Here is a 25,893-nt window from a genome sequence, read left to right as displayed (position 1 = left end):
GTCAACTGTTAACAACCACATTGATCGATTGAAGTTCTAAAAAAACAGAAATTATTTTGAAAGTGACCAGAGAATATTTATAATTCTGTATCTCAAAATATTTTAACGTGCGATTATTTAATTCTTTTTTTTTCGATTATTTAGTTTTAATTACAACGAAAAATAGTAATGCTTGATTTATACTTTTGCTTAACCTTAAGGCTCTGCGCACAATAGAAGGAATTAGAAATAAAGAATAAACGATTTTAACCTATCAGAAATCAAATACATTGGAATACACGATTTCTGATAAGTTGAAATCTTTTATTCTTTAATTTTAATTCCTTATTCTTTCTATTGTGCGCAGGACCGAAAATCCTAAAGCCAATAGGGTTGCCAGTCTTAATCCTAACTGAAATCTGTATTCCATTGGCTGAATTTTAGGATTAAAATCGAAGCAGTGCCAGTATCGCAATACGGTGGCAAGATTCTAATTCAGCTAGCAATCCAGCAGGAATACAAGCATCGTGTGACACAGGTTTAAGTTCGGTTGCCCTTGACTTTAATTTTATAAAAGCTTACTCGAAAAAATTGCCTTTAATTTTGAAAACATCTTCAAAACTATTGGATTGGTCTCATCAATTCTTAAGATTAATCTAATTCGATTAAGTGTGCCTTCCAACAAGCGACACAAATGACACGGTGTGACACAATGGATTATTACATCCTTGTTGTTTGCCAATTAAACAAAAATGACATGATCATTGTGTCGCACTGTGTTGCTTGTTGGAAGACACACTAAGTTAATCGGAGTTGGTGAAACCGGCTCTAACCCAAACATAACAAATCACAATAACGTCAAAATGACATTAAAATGAATTGGAAATGATTGAAAAAATGACTTTTAATGATCATTTTGAAGTCATTTTGACATCATTTTGATATCATAATGACTTGTTCTTGCTTGGAAATGCCCATTTCCACCAATATAGCTTAATTTTAATCTCGATTCAACTTATTCTTTATCTTTTTCTAGTTCTAAAAATTGGAAAAAGATAAAGAATAAATTGAATCGAGATTAAAGTTAATCTATATTAGCGGAAACAAACATAAGTTAATCGGAGTTGATGAGATCGGCTCTTATGTCTGTGTTTATGCATTGGAGATTGAGGATTGCGAATTACGAATTAGAATTCGACCAAATAAGTTTAAGAGAACCAATTGAAGTTCCATTTTTTCGTGAAATAGAAGGAAAGAAAGAATTTTGATTTGTTCATTTTTTTATACGTTATGGGAGTCACAAATAAGTTCTTGTCCGATTGATTGTTACATTGGAACTGACCAATTGCCTTTACTGTTCAGCAGAATTGACCAATCATTTGATCAATTCTTGACATTTAATCGACCGATTAGGTTAATCGGAATTGGTGAAACCTAATTCCTAAACGCAGCCTAGAAAGCTTAGTTTTACAGTCGAACAGGGGAATACTCGACTAATTGATTGATTCTTACATTTTGATTCGGTTTAAACCCTCGGTGGAAACTAGGCCTGTGACTGTTCTGGCACTTCTTTATAGTCACATTCGACTATCCTCGGACATCCTCGAGCGTTCTCGGGCCCCGCGAATCTACTGATTGTACGTATGTGTTGCATGTACTTGTTGCGCGCTCGCATGCGCACGTTCGCGTCATTCGCTACATTTTTGCGGGGACCATCGAAAAAGCCACGAGGTAACTGTTCAATAAAGTTGCTGAGACACGCACGTGGTCAAAACATGGCAAATTATCACAAGCCGGAGTCGAAGACTATTCAGGAGCTGCGGGACATCGCGAACAAGTTGAGAATTCATTCGATTGAGACGACGCAGGCCAGCAAATCCGGGTGAGTCCGTCATCCACTTCCTAATCAGCGATGATAAACGAATACGGTTACTCCGGCAACTATGACCGGTGGACTTGGCTACGAGGAGGTATGTACACATCGCCCGGGACAATGATAAGCGAGAACGCATCTCGTGATTGCGTGATAATGATGTAACCTCGTGTTTGGAAATTCCCGCGTGAATGTTATCGATTTAGGCAACCGTCGAGATTAATTACTTTCATTTGCGTTTTAAAACGACATTTAAAATAGCACAAGTATCCGACGTTTCATGAGAAGGACAGAATAACAGTTTAAAAATTACAGTCGGAGGATATTAAGAAAACACTTGACACTTGATTGATTGCGCACTTGGTTGACGTGTGCGTTGTACAAATATAGCATTACTAATTCATTGCGGAGTATTTATATTGTAGTAAAGAGTATGTATCTATGCATCTTGGCACATGTTTTTATGACCCGATAGATTCGCATAATTTCTGATAAAAATATCGCGCTCAATATAATGCGGCTATTCATAATTAATAGGAAATGCAGATGTTGTTGCAAATGTTACTGTTGTAACGCAAAACGCCGATTCAGCACCTAAAGTTCATGTCATACTATACATTGGAGATTGAAGATTGAAAATTAGAATTCTAGTGCTAGTCAGAACGGAATAGATTAAATTCTGACGGTCGAATTTTAATTTCTAATTAAATTTAAAGCTCGTGTCAAATTCTTCGGTTTTCGTCCAAAGATTTTTGAACAAATTTATGATTCTCCGACTGACGGAAAACATTTGATGTTTTTTTTTTTACGTTTTTAAAAAAACGTATTACAATAGAGTAATAATTTTGAAAGTAGCAGTAGATTTTTAGTGAAATAAATGGAATCACAATTTTTAAATCGGAGAAAACTGGCAACCGTAATTATAACACACATTCGAAACTGAGGATTGTAAATTAGGGTTCCATTTTATGCATGATGTGTATGATGTATTATGTAGTTTTTGTTGTCCATCGAATATTAAAAAAGGATAGATGATATATTAAACGACACTAACAAGATTTTATAGCGTAAAACTTGAGTCTCCAAGCCAAAAAATTGACCAATAATTTATTATTATTAAGCATTAAGATCTACTTTGACCGAAAATAGGATTATTTCTATCAATTGATTAATCCATTTCGTTCTGATTGACTGAATTCTCATCTTCAATTTGCAATTCTCAATCATCGCGTTTAGTGTGATACAGGCTTAACTCGATCGTATGATTTCCGATATCATTAACGTTCCGTTGAATGCGTTCCGTTTTACGCATGATGAGATATCATTATATCCTTGTTGTTCATCAAATATTGAAGAAGAGTAAAATAATACATCATTTTATCCCCGCGCTCTTTATTTAACAATGTATCATCTCTTCGAAAGCATTTCAATCTTCCGACTAAGAGCCATGACACACAAAAAATTTCAGCAGTAAAACGTGAATAGTAAGGAAATCAACGTGTTGAATTTGCTACTGCTTATGTTGTGACCTTACTATCTCTATTGTGATGGTCAATTTGCTTACTGCTTTATACGTTTTATTGCCTGAATTTTTTTGTCATGCAGTGCCATGGCTCTAAAACGAATGAGAAATATTGAACGTATTTTCATGAAGGCTTTTTCATGAACGCATATTCAAATTACTTTTATTATTAATTTTAATTTACTCAGCATGGATTATTCGTACTCTGTAATCAGGCAAAGATGATCTTTCTATTCATTTGTATAATAAACAAGAAAAATGCGATGATCAATTATAAGTAAATTATATATTATTTATCTGGAGCATGAATCTAATTGAGTACAGTTTTATCGATTTGCTTGGAAATGAAGAATGGAAAAAGATAAATGTGTTGTTCTTTTAGAATTTATTTATTAACTTACGTTAGTAATTTGCGTGATGTACTGTTAGATTAAGCTAAATTATAAAATCTATTCACGTTATCGACGATTCTTTTTCATTGCGCCGAGCCGAAATGTCTTATCGGCGATCTAATTTAAGGAATTGCTAGTTCATTAGTTTTTCTTTCAATAAGCGCGTTTTTGATGACTCGCACTTCCAATATTTCCGTAATTTCGCCAAAGTTAGGAAGAAATTAATGAATTATTATTTAATCAATTAAAGTAATACTATTTTATAAAAATTAAAAGGATTTAAGATGGATAATTTATATATTATCTACATTAGATATATATATATATATATATATAAATAAAATACATTACATTTCTAAATAAATTACATTTCTAGTTTATTATATTTATGATTAATAAACTTTTAATAATAAAGTGACTGATTTAAAAATAAATGTCTTTAATAAATGAAAAAAAATGTGCCATGTATTTTGCAAAGATATCGAATTGATGAATAATACAATGTCTTTTCGGGTTGATTGTCATTTTATATTTCTCACAATTAGTTTATACATGGACAATTGTAAGAACTATATTTAAGAAGTGAAGGAGTCAGGTGTTTGCAGTCGTCGAGGTCACGCAGCGAAGGAAATGTGATAATGGCGGTACATTAGGTTTTCTAATAAATAATTTACCGTATAATTCGAACGACGACTGTATAATTAATAGAAAAGATTCTCATGAATTTTAGTATAAAGAGTGAGTTTTTCGTTGAGGTATCAATTAAGGAAAATGCGAAAAAATCTCTGAAGTCGAAATTTATTTAGAACAATTTTGCGATTTCTTTTTTTCTTTGGAAAAAAAATAAACAGTAGAAGTGCGCTTATATAAGATACGTGTCTGAAAAATCTGAATTGCCGGTATGCAAATATCAAATATACACGCTATTATACGTATGTTCTATAGATCAACTTCACTGTGGTGTAAATGTATTTACATATTTACGTATTTCGTAAAACGATTACTTATTTGCAGTGCGAAATAAGATGGCAGAAATAAGATAATAAGATTCTGATTTTCTGTGTTTTTAAAGTTTATGGTCGCCATAAATATTTCGCGTCACCAAAATAATTAAAGCAATGATTAGATAGAGAAACGCAAGTGCAAGAAGATTGCATTGTTAAAAACAAAAAATTTAAGTAAAAATAATCAAAGTGGAAGCATTTACTTGAATCGGAAGACAATGACTTTGAAATATTAAAGAAGAGAAGAACTGCAATTCAATAGTTTTTACGCTGATTCATTTATTTCGAGTCACTGTATATATTCTGGATACGCTCTATATATCGTCGTCATCATTGTAATCGTCGTTGTAGGGATGAGTTGGAGAGGTAGGGAGATAATCGCGCGCAGCAGTCGGTCCGTTTGCCGGCGAAACTCCTTTCACTCGCCAGCAGTCGCGATCGAATGTTCGTTAATAGACGACAGTCTCAAAAGACTTGGGTGTAATTCAATTCACGATGGTACGAGACACGGATGTGGAAAAACTCCAACATATCGCAAATAAACTGCGTATCGAATGCATAAAAGCGACTGAAGCATCAAAGAGCGGGTAACGAGAAATTGCAAATTATAATTAACATCATAATTAGCTAACATATTTCTTAAACATCGATCTTTTTCATCCAGGTGGAACATTAATCTTTAAATAAGCATTAAATAAGTTATACAAATTGTAAAATCATTATTGTGCAGTGAATTTGGGATGATTTTTCTTTAATGTAATAAATAGCGACTTAAATAACAAATAGAGACTTAAATTTCATTCGTCTTTATTCTTTAATCATATTTTCGTTACATATAGGGGATAATGATAGATAAAATGAATTTAATTGTACTTGAATTGAATTATATATAGCAAGATGATAAAAGATAAAATGTTGTGTAACATTTTGTAACAAATATTTGTCATATTTATGAATATCGCTGCCTCTGTGACCTTTCACGGTAAAAGAATTGAAAGAATATACTTGAAGATAGAATAAATCTGATAATATATTGTCAATACTTCTGACCTTGTCACGATAATGAATGACGAAAAACAGATATCGTTCGATTACGTGAACAGAATTATCGCTGATGCGTAAACATTTAGAAAAAAGAACCGTCAATTAAGTATTTTTATCGTTTAGAACTGTCGGATTTAATTTTATATTGATTTATATCTTGTTTTGCTCCAGACATCCGACATCATGTTCATCCATGGCCGAAATTATGTCCGTCCTCTTCTTCCATACAATGCGTTACAAAGTATCAGCACCACGTGACGCCAACAGTGATAGATTTGTCCTCAGTAAAGGCCATGCAGCCCCAATTCTCTACGCAGGTAAATTTACTGCCAATAAATTACTGCACCTTATTAACGTAATTAATTTGATATAATCAATAAATCAAAATATTTTAATATAATTAATTCAATAACATTTTTATTGTTCATATTTTATTATTCATTATTTTTAAATGTGTAATATTTGTCGATATTTTTTAATGATTATTTTATATACATTACATTTATACATTACATTTATATATGTTACATTTTATTATTATATATGCAATTATATTATTTTACATTTACGTTTTATTATAGCATGGGCAGAAGCAGGCTTGTTCCCGACCAGCGAATTATTGAATTTAAGAAAATTCGATAGCGATCTGGAGGGACATCCTACCCCGAGGCTTAATTTTGTAGATGTAGGAACCGGTTCACTAGGGCAAGGTCTCTCAGTTGCTGCAGGCATGGCTTACGTCGGAAAGAACTACGATAAAGCCAGTTACCGGTATACTATTTAATATTCAATCGTTTATTTAAATTATTGAAATTTGCTTTGATATTTAAATCCATTTTCTCTTTTTTTTTAATATCTCTGATAACAAACATTAATTTATTTTTCAGTGTTTACTGTTTGATTGGTGACGGAGAAGCGGCTGAAGGTTCCATTTGGGAAGCCCTTCATTTTTCATCTTATTATAAATTAGATAATCTTTGTGCCATTTTTGATATAAATCGTCTTGGACAAAGCGAACCGACCTCGCTACAACATAACATGGAAGTTTACCGCAAAAGATTAGAGGCCTTTGGTTTCAATGCCTTAGTTGTAGATGGCCATGACGTGGAAGAATTGGCGAAGGTATGATACCTATATTAAGCAATATGATTGTATAAGTAAATACATGCTAAAGAAATTGTGTTGTTTAGGCATTCCATGAAGCACAAAATACAAAAGAACGTCCCACTGCTATTTTAGCAAAGACTTTTAAGGGTAAAAACTTCCCTCAAATCGAAGATACAGAAAACTGGCACGGCAAGTCTCTGGGTAATAGAGCGGCTGATGTTCTTCAGGTATATTGATATTAATATATACTGATATTGATAATATTATAAATATTAATCTTAATATTTTTTTAAATTTTTATAATATTTTTTTTATGTATAATTTTATAGCATTTAAATGGACTTCTAAAGAACCCAGGTAATCTTCAATTGCATCCACAAAAGCCACTTGTAGATGATGCTCCCGTTGTAGATATCAGCAACATTGCATTGGCTTTTCCTCCAAATTACAAACTAGGCGAACAAGTAGCTACTAGAGTGGCCTATGGCACGGCTCTTGCAAAGGTTTTTTGATATTTTTAATGTTTGTGTTTCAAGAAAATACATTTTCACAAATATATCTTTTGTTTTAGGTGGCAAAGAATAATGCTCGTGTCATAGCTTTGGATGGTGATACTAAGAATTCTACTTATGCTGAGAAAATAAAAGTGGTTGATCCAGATAGATTTATCGAAGGATTTATTGCCGAACAGAATGTTGTGGGTGTCGCTATCGGTGCTGCTTGCAGAGACCGTACCGTCCCGTTCGTATCAGCTTTCGCAACATTCTTTACACGTGCCTTCGATCAGGTGAGGCGCAAATCAAATTCGTGAAAATTAACACGCGATAATAATGAAGAAATAGATAAATTATTGACTTCTGTTGCAGATCCGCATGGGTGCGATATCTCAGACAAATGTGAACTTTGTCGGTTCACATTGCGGTGTATCTATCGGCGAAGATGGTCCCTCGCAGATGGGTTTAGAGGACATCGCGATGTTCCGAGCGGTCCCGAATTCTACCATCTTTTACCCAAGCGATGCCGTGTCAACGGAGCGTGCCGTTGAACTGGCGGCTAATACTAAGGGCATTTGTTTCATTCGCACTTCTCGTCCAGCAACGGCTGTTTTATACAAGAACGATGAAACTTTCGCCGTCGGTAAAGCCAAAGTAATCAAATCTTCCGCTAAGGATCAGGTGCTCGTGATTGGCGCCGGTGTAACATTGCACGAGGCAATCAAGGCGGCTGATGAGTTAGCCAAGGCTGAAATCAATATTCGTGTGATTGATCCGTTTACGATCAAACCCATCGACGCACAAACTATCATAAAGAATGCCAAAGAGGTCGGCGGTAGGATTGTCACCGTTGAAGACCATTATTCGGAAGGAGGGCTAGGAGAAACGGTCCAATCTGCAGTCGCTTTGGAAAGAAATGTAATTGTCAAGAAGTTGGCGGTGCCAGAGGTACCGCGTTCTGGTCCACCAACAGTGTTGCTTGAAAATTACGGTATCAGTGCCCGTAACATTGTCGCAGCGGTGCAGGAAATTGTAAAATATTAGTCTCGCAACTGCGAATGATCATTGGTTAAATCAATCGAAAAAGCTGTTTATGTACAAACAATATCTTATTATTTTTTCAAAACATAGTGATGGAATACATATAATGAAACATTCCATTTTCTTTAAGATGTTTATACAACAAAGGATAATGATTGAACCTGATATAATTTTGATAGAGTTAAATTTTTGATGCTGCAGATACGCGAGAGTAATTCGTAGCATTGAAAATTCAAGCTCTGAAATGCCTAATGTACATAAAAAAATTGAGTATATGTACAATCAGCAAAGGCATTTATTTCTAAGCAATCGAATATCGATAGCAATCAAAAGTCTGTTAATAAAAAAAATTCTTTATACGTAATTATAAAGATTTATACATATAACAGATCAAGTTTATAAAAACATGTTTGTACAATATTTTTTTAATACAAGGAAAAGTTTATTCTTTAAATAAATTTAATACTTGACATTTAAACACGAGTGAAATATTAAAATATTTTTTTGGGAATTGCCTTTATAGAATATCAAATATAAATTATTTTTTAAAAGAATCGATTTTATTTTCCTTTTTTAGTTTCCGCTTTGCGCTTCGTTTTTTCAAAGAAGATACTTAAGTTATGTTTTTTATTAAAGAATTTAAAAATATATTATCATGTATACTAATCTAAACGTTACATAATAGTTACAATTGTCAAATAATTTATTCACAAAAGGCAAAAATTTTGATTCTACTCATAAAAATAATAATACTTGAGAAATTTGGAACATATTTAAAATAAAAAAATTAATATTATGAAATTTGAAATATTTGAAATTTAGAAAATCATCATCGTGAAATTTGGAATATATTTGAAATTCAAAAATCAATATATTTAGGATATGATCAACGTGATGCTGCAAACGCTTTAAAGCGTTTTTTTAACTGGTCAGTTTGTAAAATTCTTTCTTCTAATTGTTCCATCAAATGCTTCAAAGCATTTGTAGCGAGACTGACTATAGCCTTAATAGAACAAATAAACAAGCTAATTTATACATTTATAATTTTCTAATTAAAATGTAAATCTCAAGGAGCAAATATCTTTTAATATTAAAAAAATACGGTATTTAGGTATAACAATTTCTTTGCAAATTAATGAGAAAATGTTTTTACATTTCGATATGAAAAATTGATCAATTTAGTAGAATTTTATGTTTGATTATCATTCATGTCTGCCAACCGCTGATAACACAAATGGAGATTTCATTAGTTTAATAGCCTTATATACTTATCGAATCATATTTATCTTGTAAGAATTTATATTCCTCAAAAATATGATATACTCGCATGTTATTTTTACATAATACATAGAATATTTTTTAGGAAACAATAAATGAATCTGTTAAATAATAAAATTTCAAGAAAAGTAATTGCGAAGCGTAAAATTTTTACATTAATAATATATAGATAATAGCTATCTTTTTAGTTAGTTCATTTATATTCAGCTTATTTATATTTTTAATTTCTAATTTTCTTAATTCAATTAAACGCGTTTGCGTAACTTGTGTTTGCATACGTTGGCAAGTTTTCAGCTGCGTAAACCGCGATTATCGGCGATATTACTGGTACTGGTTTTTCGAGACGGTCGAACGTGGCGCCACGAATCATTTCCGCTGAACGCGTGAAACACGATGGTCGGTCAATCTGTTCCATATTGGTTGCGTTCAGCGGATTAAACAGTTGAATGAGCGCTCACTACTATTGATGTATTCTTTCAGATCTAAAATGCTGATTGGATGATTTAAAAGAATACACCAATAACAGCGAGCATTCACTCAACTGTTGAGTCCACTGAACGCAGCCATTACTTCGGTTCAAGTCATCCGCTCAATCAACGCAGGCCGTCATGGCTGCCGAGCATGTACTGTTTATGCGCGCAATTTTATCTCTTTCCACGAAGGTCAGCCGGTATCGTGTGCTCTCACTCAATGGCCATATACATTGACACGTTTATACACCTCATGTGCTTATTACCACTCAGGAACGCGAACAGAACAATAATTCTCTCGATAATATGCTTCTGCGCAATCTTGATTCATTATAAATTTGAAATCATTAGGTCTGTTCGCTTGCATTCTTTGCACTGTAACATCTTCGCTCTTCTTTTTTTTTAACGCCTGAATATATTTATCTCGGTTTAAGTAAAAGTTTTTGGGGATTTTAAATTTTAAGCAAAACGCAAATAATTTAGAAAAGTTAAAGCATATAAATATTTTTCATTTCCATTTTTATTTTCCATTTTTATTTTCATATCCATATCCATTTCCATGTCCATTCCATTTTCATTTCCGTATCCATATCCATTTTCATTTCCATTTCCATATCCATTTTCATATCCATTTTCATTTTTATTTCCATATCTATTTCCATATCTATTTCTATAACCATGTTCATAATATACACACACCATATATTTATTTACATTCGGGAGCTTTTCAGCAAAGGCACAAATCAACACAAGTTATTCTGTCTTTGTTTCTGCCCAGACAACACATTGAGATAAGATGTCTTTTAGATGCCAAAGACTCTTCTCTCTTTTGAATACTTTATGTTGTCTGGGTGTTTATCGAACAAGGACAGGATGACTCTTGTGTCAATTTGTGTCTCTTGCTCCCATAGTACACTGAGAAAAAATATAGTCAAAATTATTCAGTATAATAGTTTAAAAACTATTCAATTGAATATGGATATGGTCAATGTGATGTTGCAAACGCTTTGAAGCATTTTTTAATCAGTTTGTAAAATTCTTTCTTTTAATTGGTCCATCAAATTCTTCATTTGTAGCGAGACTTTGATTACAGCCTATATACTACCAAGTATTTATTAAATATAGAGATATATTTCATACAAAAAATATTAATTTAACTCAATCATTCTTTTTACTGAATAAATAATTATTTACTAAAAATGATTTACTATAAATAAATGTTTAGTTGACAGTATTGAATTAAATATTTATTAAAATTGATTGAATGAATTGAAATTCTATTTAAAAAGCTTTAAATATATTTTAATTGAAATTAAGTTTTATTATTCCCACTTTCTTCGCATATTTTGTGGAAAATATAAGGAAAATGCGCAAAAACAATAATATTCATTTCATTGAATTTTAAATAAAAACTTCGTTTTTTGTAGAAACAACTTGCAAGAGTTATAAGTAATATAAATTTATTAGCGGTATATTTGTTAAATGTTGAGAACAAGATTTGTTGAGGACAATATTTGTGCTATTTATTGCTGGAAATATAGGATTTGCTTTATGCTGCACTGGACTGCATTAGAACTTCTCGTTTTTGCCAAAACAAAAAAGTGCCAAAACAAAACTAATTAATTAATAAAAACAGACATACTGATACATATTAGATACGCGTCAAAGCCGGCCAAGCAGAATTAATTTATATGCGTCTATTGTTTTTTATAACACAAACTATAGGAATTCAAAGCCTTAAATGGTTTAGCTGGATCTTAAATGCTTATATGATCCTTGTGTGGTTTTATATACTACATGTGTAATCCTTAGAAACGTGCGCCGAAATGATTTTTCGATCTTGAAACGCTAACTCTATTAAACTACCGCAATAATATCATGAATTAAATTGACTAGCAATTTTTTGATTAACAAATTTTTGATGCTTATTTGCATCTTCGAAACGATCTTAATAATGTTGAATGACAAATTAAAATCTGTAAATGATTAATTCTTATTACGAAAAATATTACCTCGGTCGGAAGGAATTTAGTTGCAATACGAACAGTTGGGGTCAATTGTATTTTGAAACGAGGTGAAAATTACAAAAAATCAGCAAATTCATAGACCAATGAAATTATAAATATTTTCATAAATTCGTTCACCTTTTAAAAAATAATTTTCATCATATTTGAAGATTGATTGATATTTGAAGATTGACAATCGACACCTCCCGACAAAAAATACCCGGTTCTCACATTTAGCACATCTCTGCGTGCCGCTCTCGCACGGAATACGTAACACACAAGACACGCACACAGCCGGATACGAAAAACATGTCGCGATGGCGACGCGGGGTGGCGCCAGTTCCGCTCGCACGCGCGCAGCGCCCTCGCGCACTTACACCCATGTACGCGCGTGCGTTTCACGTTCCGCGATTCGCGTATCGCCACTGTATCCCCGAAAAAGATGGCCGCCACGAAAGCGTACGGTGGTGATGTTGACGTTGTCGTTCGCACCGAGGTCGCGTCACGTCCTCGCGTAGCGTGAAAATAGCCGTGCGTGCGTGCGTACGTCCGCGTACGCCGTCTGGATCGTGCCGTTGTGCATCAAGCATCGTCGCGGGCGACGAACGGACGTGTGAGAGAGCGAGAACGAGACAGCGAAGGTGGTGGCCCGTTGATCCCGTCAAGTGCCGTAAGATTTCTCATCAACGCAACTGCACACAGTGTGTGTGTGTGTGTGTCTCTCTCTCTCCCTCTCGGTGTTTCCCGACGACGGTCAACTACGGAACGTCCAGGGAAAACGAGTGAGCGAGTGAGACAGAGATAGAGAGAGTGTAAAAGGACGAAGGAAGGAGAAACGGACAGCTTGATAAAAGGAGAAAGAAAGAGAGAGAGAGAGATAACGAGTGTTCCAAAACTCGTATATGTGCCCGTCGCGAGTGAAAACGTAGCCCGGAAGTAATCGCACTTTTATGTGAAAAGAGAAACGAGGAAAGAGAGAGAGAGATAGATAGATAGAGATAGATAGATAGATAGAGAGAGAGAGAGAAAGGAATAGCAAGATCGTGCGATTGAAGCTGCTCTAAGAAACAAAATCAAGACAAGAACGGGCGAGTAAAGAAAGAAGAGAGTAATCAGCAGGGAATCGTAATCGCCGGGTCGCGTGGAAAGAATCCGACGAAGGAAAACGGAGAGCGACAGCGCGTGAGGGAAAGAAAAGGACGGAGAGAGAGAGAGAGAGAGAGAGATACGCGTACGTCGAGTGTGTTTTAACGTCGCGCTTTAAAGCTCCGGCCAAGTCATCGTGCTCGTGGGTGGTGCGTGATTTCCCCGCGAGTGAAACAAATGCGTGCGCGTTTTATGCGAGCTATAAGGAGGCCGTCAACGAAGTGCGTCGCTACCGCTGTCGACGTCGTCGCCGTCATTGTCGCATCGCCGTGCCATCTCGTCGTTGTGCCAGCAGCACCGAGCAGCCGTTGCCGCTACCGCCAGCGTTGCAACCGCTCGCTTTTACGCGCGATCGGAGTCTTCTTGTCAACCGAGGGACGGCCATATTAATCCGCCGCCACCACCACCACCACCACCGTCGCCGCCGCCGCCGCCGTCGCCGTCGTCACCGGAATACTACGCTTCCTAGTGCGCCTCTCGGTGCCTCGTGACGAGTCATCCGGAGAGTGTTTCTCTCCCGGCTTCCTTCCCCCTTTGCCTCCCCTCCTCCCCTTTCTCGTCGCCGCCGTTCGGGTGCCGTGCGTGCGTGCGTGCGTGCGTGCGTGTGTGTGTGTGTGTGTGTGTGTGTGGTGTGTCGACGAGATCGCGAGGTACCCAGGTTCTCCCTCGAAACCTTCTCGGTTTTCTCGGGGTTTTTTTTCCCTCCACCCCCTCTGCCACAACCACGCCGGATGACGGCGCGTGTACGTGGTGCGTGCGGCACGGTACCTGTGTGTACGACGAGCGGCATAGTTGACGAGGTGCGTTCCGTGCCGCCTCATGTCTACGAATCGTCTTCGTCGCACGGAGACACCACAGCGGCTCGCCACCCCCGTGTCTACCCCTACCTCCGGCAGCAATATCACCCTTCCTAGGCCCTATGGTAGCCACACGGTGAGTATACCTTGCACACGTTTTCCAACGTTCACGCTGCGCGCCACCGCTGCTGCCGCCACTGTCGTCATCGTCGTCGTCGGATGATGATGATGGTGGTGATCCTTTGCGACCTGGACAGCGCGAGCGTTCGATGTAACTTCCTTTTCCCTCATGCTCGAGTGTATCGCGAGTATATATACATACATACGCAGTACCATTGATACCGACTACGTGCGTCGAGATGATGCGCGACGTAACGCGTCGTAACGCGACGTCTTCGCGTATTTATGGATGCACGAAGCAGGGCTTCGTTGATTAGCTTGTCTGTAGAGTTTCAGGCCGTTTCATATGCGACCGCTTTCCGTATATGTCTAGGATGGCGTTTTTATTAGGACAGACAATGATGAAGTTCTATATACGCCGTGCGACCTCTTTCCTTATATGTCTATGACAGTGTAGAGCGACGTTGCTGTCTGCTGATGTTGATACGCGTGATATTCATACACGTGATATGATCTTCCCTTTTCTTTGGCTGCGTTCAGCAGAGAAAGCTTTGCAACTGTTGTAAAATTTTTTTATATCATCTTGGTTTCTCTTCTTCTTCTTCTTCTTGATTTCTCACTTGAATCTAAAATGTATAAATCATAATAATGTATAATCATATTAAAAAAAATTTACAACAGTTGCAAAGCTGCTTTCTCTGTTGAATGTAATCAATAACGTCCAGAATGTTTATTTGGAAATTTTTTAATTCACTGATTGGATTATATTTTTAAATGTAATATCCGTTTTTACCAATATATAGATTTACTTTAATTTCAATTTAACTTACTCTTTATCTTTTTCTAATTCTTAGAACTAAAAAAATGGAGAATTAATTGAACTTAAAGTTAAACTAAATTAGTAGAAACGGACAGAAAGAAATAGTCTTATTTCAGTGAAGAAGAAAACTTCCAACAGTTACAAAATAAACATTCTGCAGAATCATTGACGCACGGCGTTTACATGTGTTGTAATAAAATAATTTAAGGATATTTTATTTATCATACGAGAAATCTTTTCAAGCTCATTCATTAGCTACAGAATGGAATTCCCGAGTCTCCAGAAATAATCAATCTATAGGATCTTTTTAGCAAGAGATATAGCATGCTTTCCATTTATGACCAATTACTTTATCTCTAGATAACTTTGAGAGATATCTCGTGAATAAATGAGATATTTGGAAGATATCTAGAAGATATCTCATGGACAAAGTTATCTTGAGATTAAGAAATTGGCCACTAATAACACAAGTCAACACAAACATCGTTATCTTAGCAGTGATAGAATGATACTTATGTTGACTGAAAAGTATCCATTGATTGACAGTGGCTATGCTCAGTTTAGGCACTCAAGCGCTGAAAGCTTCATTTTATTTTTATCATTCATTAATCATTGCATGCGGAAGGAAAATGAAGCTTACAGCGCGTGAGCGGTCAAGCCGAATGCAGCTAGTGTAATACGATGAATCATTACATCCTTGTTTACCAATATTAAAGATGAAATGATTCATGGCGAAGGCCGTGACACAAAAAAGGCAGCAAGCAAATAGAGCGATCACAATAAGAGATAAAGAAATAAACGTAAGTAATAGAAAATTCAAAATACTTCTTAGTCTTTTTTTTACTTCATAGTCTTACATTTTTAAGTTTTTTTTATGCCACTGGCGTTTTGTGCAATTGGTTTATCTCGATTTTTATATTTAAGACTGACTTACAAGATGTACAAGATGTTATATACGAGGGTCAATAACTCTCAAACAATAACTGAGTATCCAAAATGGCTACAATTTTCACAGGTATCTTGCAAAATATGTACGATTGTAATATCAGAATAGTTTTGACGATTTAATGCCATTTTCATATTGAGGCTTAAAACTTTTCAAACGACCTTCGTAAATCAATCATACAATGTTAAATTCTTAATGTCAAATTATATCCAATTTGACTTATTTCTAATCATTTCTATAAGTTATCATTGTTTCTACTTGATGTTATTTTAACTAAATTAAATTTGATTTAACTAAAACAATAAAGTTAAATATTTTAACTTAAGAAAGTGTATTAAATTTGAATAAAAAATTCGATTTATTGGTTACTAAGCATTGTATTAATGTAGGCGTTATTTTACATTGAAATTAACCACAGAAACGGATTAACTTACATTTTGAGACACATGGAAGTTAAAAATAACAAAATGTTACTTAAGGGATATAATGTTACTTGAAAAGATTGGATTACCATTACTCCTTTGATATTTAATGCGTATTTGTATCTTAAGGCTTTACTTAAGAAATAAGAAACCGACTAAGAATACCGGTCATAGTTTTCATATTGTGTCATCTTGCTAGAAAGCATCCATTGTTGGACGACAAATGAAATATCAGCGTAAGATCTCGGAGGTATACGGAGTAATGTTAATGCTGTTGTCTAAATGATGTTGATTAGACGTATTGAGATTTCGGTCAACATGAGCTGCTCTTTATGCATCCGTAAGATAGACAGAGCGACATCCTGGCTTGTTCCTGTTGATTATGCATATTGAGATGTCTCGCGATGTAATCCTTCTCTGCGCGATCATGTGCGCGTCCACATGAAATCAACCTTTACGTTTGTCAGTGTTGATTAGACATATTGTCACGCTGGAAGGTGTAACCTTCATGTGTGCCGATATATTCATGCTTATGCAAAATAAGACTCGCGTTAGAACAATATTGATTGGATATATTGAGACTTCGAGCGGCTCAACCTCTTGTGCATCCACAAATACACGGAATAGCATTCGTACTTTTGTCAATGCTAATGCTTACGTACATTAAACATTCAGTCGTAACCTTTCAAATTCGAATTATGCTTTGCTTTAGACTTCACATTAATTGACCCAAAAGCATGAAGGAGGAAAATGTTAACATCCTTTTTACATTTTTTTTTCTTATTCATGTCTTTTTTCAAATTTTGATGTAAACATTTTGGTGTATTAGTAATTAAATACATAACAGATAGGCCTGATTTTTCATTTTATGATTAACTTATGATTAGATTTAATCTGATGATGATAATGTAAAAATTATATTTTTCGATCTATGATTAATTACTCAATTGATGATTTTGTAGTGAGTAACTTTTAAAATTATCAGTTTCATAATTAATCACAGCTAGAAAAACAATTTTTACATTATCATCAGATTCAATAAGGTTAAATTTAAATCTTAAGACACAATTGAAAAGTATAAGCAATAGGAATAAGAGATAAGATATTTAAACCTATCACTCTCAGAAACTTTCATATTGCGATCGATTTCTGATAGATTAAAATTTATTATTCCCTGTTCCTATTATCTGTGTTTTTCAATTATGTCTTAGGTTTTTTGTTACGAGTTAATCAGAAAATTAAAAACCGGGCCATAGAAATATCCTTCCATTACATTGTTTTTAGATTTGATTTTTTTTATTGTGAATATTATAAAACAGAATTATGCAAATGCAATATTTTGCTATTATTTTATTTATAATGAAAGTGCAATGTTTTATGGTAAAAACTTCATAAATTTTTTTTTGGTTATTTATTTATTTTGTTAAAATGATCTTATGAATTTTTTTATTTTAAGACAATTTTTAAAGATATAGATATAGCTTGCACAATGGAGCTTCACTCGAATAGCAAGTGAATATATCATTAAACTCGAAAAATATTTAATATAGTAATATATAAAATTGTCTTTTATTCAAAAAGTGGACGTGTGATCTTACATATCAAAGGAATATTAGATCATTGATACATCTCGAGTCCACTCTTTTCTATACGAGATATCTTAGAGAAGATTCTGCATACTATTGCAAAAATATATTCTCAAAGGAATTGATCTTTTTCCACCAATCTTTATACCTGATGCTTGCAAATTTTTAAATCTCCATTTAAATTATTTAAAATATAATCTCTGGAAATAAAACTCAGAGAAATCTCTAGCTCTCTTAGAATCTTCGAGAATCTATAAATCTATAAATCAAATTTCAAAGATATTTTCAGCCTTAGATTTAATTTAGTACGGCTATTTTGACACTTTTATAATTTTTTTTAATACAAACTCCGTCATTGTAAATGAATAATAGAACATTTTACTTTAATGTTTAAAACGGATTTTTACTTTTAAATACAAATTATTATATTTTTAAAAATAGAGATTATCTCTGTCTCTAAGACACTAAATATTGTTTTTCATCGGATATCTCATATTGTAAACATGTCGTATTATTGATATCATCGATTGTTTTTGTGTTCATTCACGCATGTCTTCCTTTTTCTGATTCTTTTTTTTACGAACGCATAAGAGAGATTGCTCGACGATTAATCATTCTCCTTCCGACACCCTGGCCTCTTTAATATCGTGTACGTCCCACTGCACCATTTGCCCTTTTACTTTAATTCACGATGACGAAGGTACGCTCCCTCTTAGCATCATTGTTTTTGACTTTGTATAATATATTTCTCATACCAGCGTAAACTTTATAATTAAATGTATAATTATCAAGAAATAATACACGTGTAAGCACAATGCACATATCGATATAAATATCAAAACTTGCGCTCCTTGACTTAAAAATAATTAAACATAAATGGAAAACGCTATATTCGATCAAGATATATATTTTTATAACTTTCTTTAAGTAATATTAAGTGGAAATCGAATATGGGGCGTTTTCCATTTATTTGTGTTTAATTTCATCGCTCGATTTTCACTTAATATTGTTTATTTATGTCACCTGAAAGACATTCTTCCTATTTATACTAATCATTGTGATTAATATTATCATACGGTAGTCGAATTGGAAGGACATCCGAAATTTGGGAGATTCGGATTCGAATCCCGGCTGAGGTAATATTTTTTGCAATAAATTATTTATAAGATTTTAAAAGATACTTAAGTAGCATCTCTTTAGCATCAATAATAATAAATTGCTTGTCAATTTAATAATAATGTTGATACTAGAAACATTTGATATTAGAATACTTTATTACACTTCAGCATATTTATATGCTGTCAAAAAGGGGACTTGATTTATATAAATTCTTAACTCATTCATACATCCATCTCGTCCGCAAGCTATCGCACATATATTATTATAAATTTTTTATGCTTATCCCTTTACTTTCTTATTTTTCTGGTTAAACCTTTTGACTTCGCTCCTTTACCTACTTTATTTCATTTTATTTCTTTTCGCTTTATCCACTTTTCTCTCTTATATTTACTTCTAATGTTATATACTCTCGTTCATTACATACGTTATCTCTATATCACAATCTTATCATCGCCTAATAATATTGATATATATAGTGAGATATAAGCATCTTTTAATATTAATGATGTATTATTAAATTATGATGTAGTAAATTAGTACTTCAGAGCTTTAATCTAAGACCGTGTTTCAAGATTGACAAATAATCGGCGCACAGTTGCTTGAACTGGAAATTTATAATTACAACAAATATTATAAGCACAAAGATCTTCCTTGATTGAATATGGAATATTTTCCATTTATTTATCTTTAATTTTATCGATCGATTTTTACTCAATATTGTTTAAAAAAAAATTGTTAAAACGTGTACTCTCTTTAAATTCTCTCACAAGTCTTTTCTTCATTAAATTCTGTTTTTCTTTGCTAAATACAATTTTATCGAGGAGAGTATACGACTTTTTTAATGCCATGAATTATTCTATCAAGAAAAAAAAATAGAAAAGGCGATATATATGTGTATAAGAGAAGGAGACTTTTATTTTCGCGAGTGTGGCATTAACTATTTCCACCACGTACCGTGCATTTTAATCCCAGGCTGTGCCGCTCTGGCAATTAGAAAGAATTATTCGGGATCTGGCGTTCTCCGTTGTAAATATCAACAACATCGCGTTGTTTTAATACAGCAGCGCGGCGAGAGAAACGTCCGGCGGGGAGTGACGGAAATAAAACACGTGGTATTAATTTATCGATATGTGATGTGCTATTGATTCCATTATTGTTGTCAGTTTGCGTGCGATGCACGATTGTTCCGGATAGATAAACGCGCGAGGCGATTATGTTTTTAGAGAGAGAAAAACATAAGCGAAATGAATGTCGCGTTTCACGCGTTTTTTCAAATTCCTCGTCGCACGTTCGTTGGGCAAGCACGGTAAAAATACGAGAGTGATTTTGAATCACTGAATAAAATAAAAAGGAAGGATTCTCTCTCTCTCTCTCTCTTTTCTTTTTTTTCTTGTCTTCCGCCTAAGTGGATTAATTAATACAGCATAAACAGTATAAAATAAGATATAAATACGAGTATAATGTAATATACGAAACAGCAAAGGCTGTATGTATGCTTGTGTCTGAAGAACAAAGCAAAAATGATTTCTTTAGTTCTCAGAGAATTCTAGTTAGGTGGTTAACTGGCTTTCTTCTTGAAATCAGCAATTCAATTAAGCACTATCGAAATTTAAAAGATTCGTGATCGCGAGGGATTACATTATTACGTTATCATTGAAATGAACTGATAAATTAATCATACGACGACAGTCCTATTTATGACTAAAACATGAGGATATATTAAAACAAAACTGCGCGGCCCATTGAATTCATGTCGGGACGAATAGCGACGCTTCAAGGCAATATAATATTCGGTCTGAGAGTAATTATTGGCATCGGAGATTAAGCGGCATCAATAGAACGGCGGCTCGGCAAAGCCGAGCATTGTTTCTGTATCCCTAATTACGTCATACGACCTGTATCGAGGTCATGTACCGCAGTCGAGACGCTTTCCGGAATACAGGAATGCCGATTCTCCTCGATGTTCTACACCAGGAACGCGACCGTACAATGCGAGAATCGCCATGTTACATGTTTCGTTACTTTCTGCATATTACTCCTTTCGCCTTTCTCTATCCGACCTTTTTCGAAAATATATCTTGGTTCAAATACGAGGAATACGGTAATAAAATGTAACTATATTGTTAAAAATAAAATATTAATTTTAACATTTAACGTATGTTTCAGAAAATCCAATATAACGTTTTTAGATTAAAATTAACATTTTATTTTTAATACTTTTATATAGAAAAACCAAAGGCCCAATTTCTCAAATTTCGTGAAAAGAGAAAGCCGTAAAAACAAAAAGCCTTGTAGATAAAAAAAGAAGCCTCGTGAAAAGTAGATTCTATAGCAATATGCTATTAATAAAAAATGAACACAGCCTTTAACTGTGAAACTTGAAGTAAAAAAAAAATAATTTATAAAGGTCTCTAAAGATAACCAAATAAGAACAGAAATAATTCAATTCACGATTTAATTCTGCGTTCTGTGTCGCATTTGTATATACACATGGAGTAAGTTCCACAGTTAAAATAGCTCATACAGTTGAGTGAAAACAACGTCGAGGATTATGCAGATCGTCGTGGATTATTGCTTGAATATATCGGAAACTGTGAAGGGCTAAATATAGCTGCTATTGATATTTTATTACGACGATGGTTTGTTTTTACGGGAGCGTGTGATTTCGCATTTATAGATATTACTGACTGATAATCGAAGAAAATTGATGGATAAATCCAAGCGTGTAAACTCCGACTGTTTTATCTTATCGTAACGCTTTATAATCTCACTGTACGATAATAGTATTATTCCGACGATATGCAGTTACAACAATAACTTGTGAGCTTTCCTACAGAATTAGGATCCATGAGGGCAGTGTTGCTACGATGCTATATATTTGCGGTGTTTAAAAGTTTGAGTTTAAAGTTAAACTGCTAAATATTAAAGTTAGTAAGTGAGCTCTAATTAATTCTATCTTTTCCTTGTGTCTATTTCTGAACAGAAATAGAAAATATAGAGAAAGAAATTTTTGCATTTTCTCGTATGAAAACACGTCAATTAGTATATTTATTGTATAACGATTCATTAATTGGACTCAATTTATTTTAATGTCATGTAATAACATCTTGTTTGCGTCCGATAAATATTCATCCTAAATGTTCATATTAACGAATACAATTTTATGTTAATTTCAACATCTGTCAAATAATAATTATGCATTATACAACAATAACACAATAGCGAGTGAACATTATATTTCCATACGATATTTCTGTAACATTCTAAACATGAATTTCACGGTTGATGTGGGAACTGATATATTCGCAGTGGCAAACTATTTTGTGCAACAATGTTTATAATGCAATAATTTTGTAACGGTACGTTGCGTACGTTGCGTACGTTGCGTACGTTGCGTAAACGCGTTGTGGCTTCAACGTGTAAGCGCGAGATAACTGCTTCGAAATATCTCTGGAAAGAATTTCCGCAATTAAAACTGTAGCTATACCCTGCTAGTGTGTGATTCACGAGAGGAATTTTATTATTCTCGGTGTTGGCGGATAGAAAAGCCATTTTACGGTTTCCGTTTTATTAACTCGGACAATATAAAGTGTCAACGACACTTTATAATACAGCGGAGTCGAGTGCATTTATCGTTCACAAGTGATGTGTAAATCTATTTTTTTATTTTGTGCGAAATAAATGATCTTGGCCAGAGATTTATCATAAAAATTTCTGGAAAATCAGAAATTATACTTCATATATTTATTAATAATATGAAATAATATGAAATAACCATAAAAATTATTTTATGTCAATTTATGATGGGTTTTTTTTATATATATAGAAAATAGTAAGCTAAAATCGAATAATAAATTGCCACAATTTGTCAGCAATTCGTCATGCTTTTCTAAACTGCCGAAGATAAATGAATTTTGATATCACGATTTTTATTTTTTCGGACACATCTGATATAATTGTATATACGATTTTATTTTAACTCTGCGAGTTTAATTAATTTCATTTTGGAATTAAATGAGTATCATGAGGAGCTTTTCTAAGCCAATCATATTATTACGATATTTCATCAGCGAAAACAATTTAAGTTAATTCCTTTGTTGAGTTTGTTTTACGTTGGAATCGAGTAGCTCATTTCGGAACCTCTGACTGGAAAATTTAATGCTTGTTTATTAGCCGACGAGCGCACGCGTGCAACAACGAACGATTATATAACGCATCTTGCTGGCTCATCATGTTAGTCATAGGTTTACACAAAAACCGTTAATGGGCTTTCCTGCTCGCGGTGGCTTCCGTCGAATACACGTAACGCGTTAAAATAGTACTTTATCACTTTCCATTAGAAAAGTTATTAACCCGGGAATAGTGGTGTGATTTTTCACAACGTGAAACGAGCGATGTAATCGATCACCCCGAGATTCAAATTCGTTTTGCACTTCCTCTTCAAAGGCTCAGATTATCATGTTTTCCTGATTGATACGTATTATTATTTCAGAATAATATTTCAGAATATTTTTTTTATTTTATTATATATTTTACATACATACATATATATATATTACATACATACATATATATATATATACATATTATTATTTCAGAATAATATTTCAGAATATTTTTTTTATTTTATTATATATTTTACATACATACATATATATATATTACATACATACATATATATATATATATACATATATATATATATATAGATTTCTAAGCATTTAAAATTTTTTGCTAATGAAAAATTATTCTTCCATCTTTAGCATACATCACAGATATTCTCTTATTTAATTCTTTCTATTTTTATATGGAATAATGTCCTAATTTATTTTAAGAATATTTCTTATTTTTTATCTTTTTTTTATCCTTGATCCAATTTGTAATTTTAATCAAATTTTTCGAAGCCTTCTTAAGTACATATAACATTGATTAGCATAATTTGAAAGGATGAGATAATGTACATTTATAATAAATATTTTTCGAGAGAAATTAAATTACGTATTTGGCGATTAAACATCTGCACGTACGACGCGTTGTTTATTTTCCTCAATTCCATCGCATACAGGTTTCCATATGGTTTACGTATTTGGGGCTTCTTCGTTTCTGCAGCTCGAGACTCTTCAACAGAAGTTGTCTCCTGTTGCTTAGTAACACAATGCAGCGCATGATTCCACCTATGTCACTGAAATGTACTCGCGTTAAAGTGCATCCGAGACGTACTACAAAATACATTCTGTAGTTTAACTATTCGTGATATAATTGGTTTACTAAAAGAGAATACGGAGGTGAATGATATATCATTCTCATTTATTATTTGTGAATAACGTCGCTTTATTTTAGACTGAAATAACAAACAAGTGCCACTATTTATTCCATTAATTTACAAGGAGTCCTTTATTTTAAAACGTACATCTTGCCAACTGTTGTATATCTTGCCTTAACATTTCTGTTAACAAAATTTACTTCAAATTAAATTAAAATGGTGCCAAATTCATTTTTCGCAATTTGATCACTATATTCTATAAGAAATCAAAAATTTTTGTATAAATAATACAGTATATCATTTTATCGTAAAAATTTCATAATTTTTTATAAAATCTTTGCAGAAATTTAATTTAATAGATATTAGTCAATTTAATATTGTAAATCTTTCATTTTGAATATAAACAATAATGCTTTTAATACTCAAATATTAATTAATTATAATCTTTCCGTATTAAATTTCTGTAAAGGAAATATGAGAATATTTATAATATCGCTCATAAAGGAATTGCTATATTGCAAGTGATATCAAAAATACATTATCAGTTGTAAGATTAAATTTGAAATAGGTATTCTAGGTAGTGTCTTGGGATCCTGGATTCTGTACCCGATTTGAGGCAGAACATATTTGAATTTCCATTTCAACCTGTTGTTAGATATAAAGTATCTCGAGAACAATATATTTTTGAAAAAAAAGTTGTAGAGTTTGAAACGGACATCAGATGAATGACGTCTGTATAGTTAGCACCTCATCATAAAATTTCCATAGTTTTGATTAAAATTTCCGCTTCTTTTACCAATAAGGTAAAGGAAAATTCTTGGAAAGAAATCTAAGTAATAATTTGATAATCCTCTTCAAATCTTACAACTTTTATTTGCAATTTATTTCAAAAAATATATCCGTTCAATACATACATTCTCGAAATATTTATATTTAAAATAAATATGTTCAATTTATACTAGTATCTCTCAGACTAATTTAGAGTACCTATTTCAAACATAATTTTTCGTAACATAATTTTTGATAACATTAGTTTTTTTAAAAATCACTTTTGCACGTTTCCTTGTCAGAGTTGTGAATCACTGCTTTTAGAGGGATGTTTCTTCAGTGTGTTTCTTAGCAATATCCTGGAATATGCGATTAGTTACACGAGGCGTTTTCGCATGCGGCCGTACTGGCTACGTAAATACGGTTCTTGTTAGACCAGTCGTGTGTATATCGCATACACGTATCGCGATACGCACGATACCGTGTGCATACGTTATCCAGCAAAGGCAAGTAATAAGATGAGAAACAGAGAGAGAGAGAGAGAGAGAGAGAGAGAGAGAGAGAGAGAGAGAGAGAGAGAGAGAGAGAGAGAGAGAGAGAGAGACGACGTACGTACGTACGTACGACGTACGACGTACGTACGTACGTACGTACGTACGTACGTACGTACTACGTACTACGTACTATATATATATA

At 33.5% G+C, this 25,893-nt stretch overlaps 2 protein-coding genes across 3 annotated transcripts in view; both read left to right on the top strand.

Annotated features, from left to right (window-relative positions):
- Nucleotides 1–1,754: 1,754 nt before the first annotated feature.
- On the top strand, nt 1,755–8,934 carry LOC105618120 (transketolase-like protein 2). Of its 2 annotated transcripts, none has more exons than XM_012199660.1 (8): nt 1,755–1,861; nt 5,986–6,131; nt 6,396–6,585; nt 6,702–6,936; nt 7,005–7,148; nt 7,251–7,424; nt 7,493–7,708; nt 7,788–8,934. In XM_012199660.1, exons 1-8 carry the CDS (start codon nt 1,755–1,757, stop codon nt 8,457–8,459), a joined length of 1,884 nt encoding a protein of 627 aa, XP_012055050.1. In that variant the 3' UTR covers nt 8,460–8,934. The 2 variants fall into 2 exon arrangements, with proteins under 2 accessions (XP_012055050.1, XP_012055051.1); XM_012199661.1 differs by lacking the exon at nt 1,755–1,861 and adding an exon at nt 5,293–5,357.
- A 5,241-nt stretch (nt 8,935–14,175) lies between these two features.
- Nucleotides 14,176–25,893, top strand: part of LOC105618119 — a 69,726-nt gene continuing 58,008 nt past the window's right edge. Inside the window, exon 1 of the mRNA XM_012199659.1 lies at nt 14,176–14,289. Within this exon, the coding sequence (XP_012055049.1) occupies nt 14,176–14,289 (114 nt within the window). The remainder of the gene's footprint in view (nt 14,290–25,893) is intronic.

The sequence above is a fragment of the Atta cephalotes genome (assembly GCF_000143395.1).
Source record: "Atta cephalotes unplaced genomic scaffold scaffold00015, whole genome shotgun sequence".
NCBI classification, from domain to species: domain Eukaryota; kingdom Metazoa; phylum Arthropoda; class Insecta; order Hymenoptera; family Formicidae; genus Atta; species Atta cephalotes.
The sequence above is the reverse complement of the archived record's forward strand: the minus strand, read 5'-3'. Positions and strand labels throughout refer to the sequence as shown.

What these genes read in the sequence shown, in the direction of transcription:
- LOC105618120 (XM_012199660.1), top strand. Translation starts at nt 1,755, where the DNA reads ATGGCAAATTATCACAAGCCGGAGTCGAAGACTATTCAGGAGCTGCGG. An exon ending in TACGATAAAGCCAGTTACCG is followed by an intron (nt 6,586 to 6,701) that starts GTATACTATTTA and finishes TTTATTTTTCAG; the next exon opens with TGTTTACTGTTTGATTGGTG. An exon ending in GAGCGGCTGATGTTCTTCAG is followed by an intron (nt 7,149 to 7,250) that starts GTATATTGATAT and finishes ATAATTTTATAG; the next exon opens with CATTTAAATGGACTTCTAAA.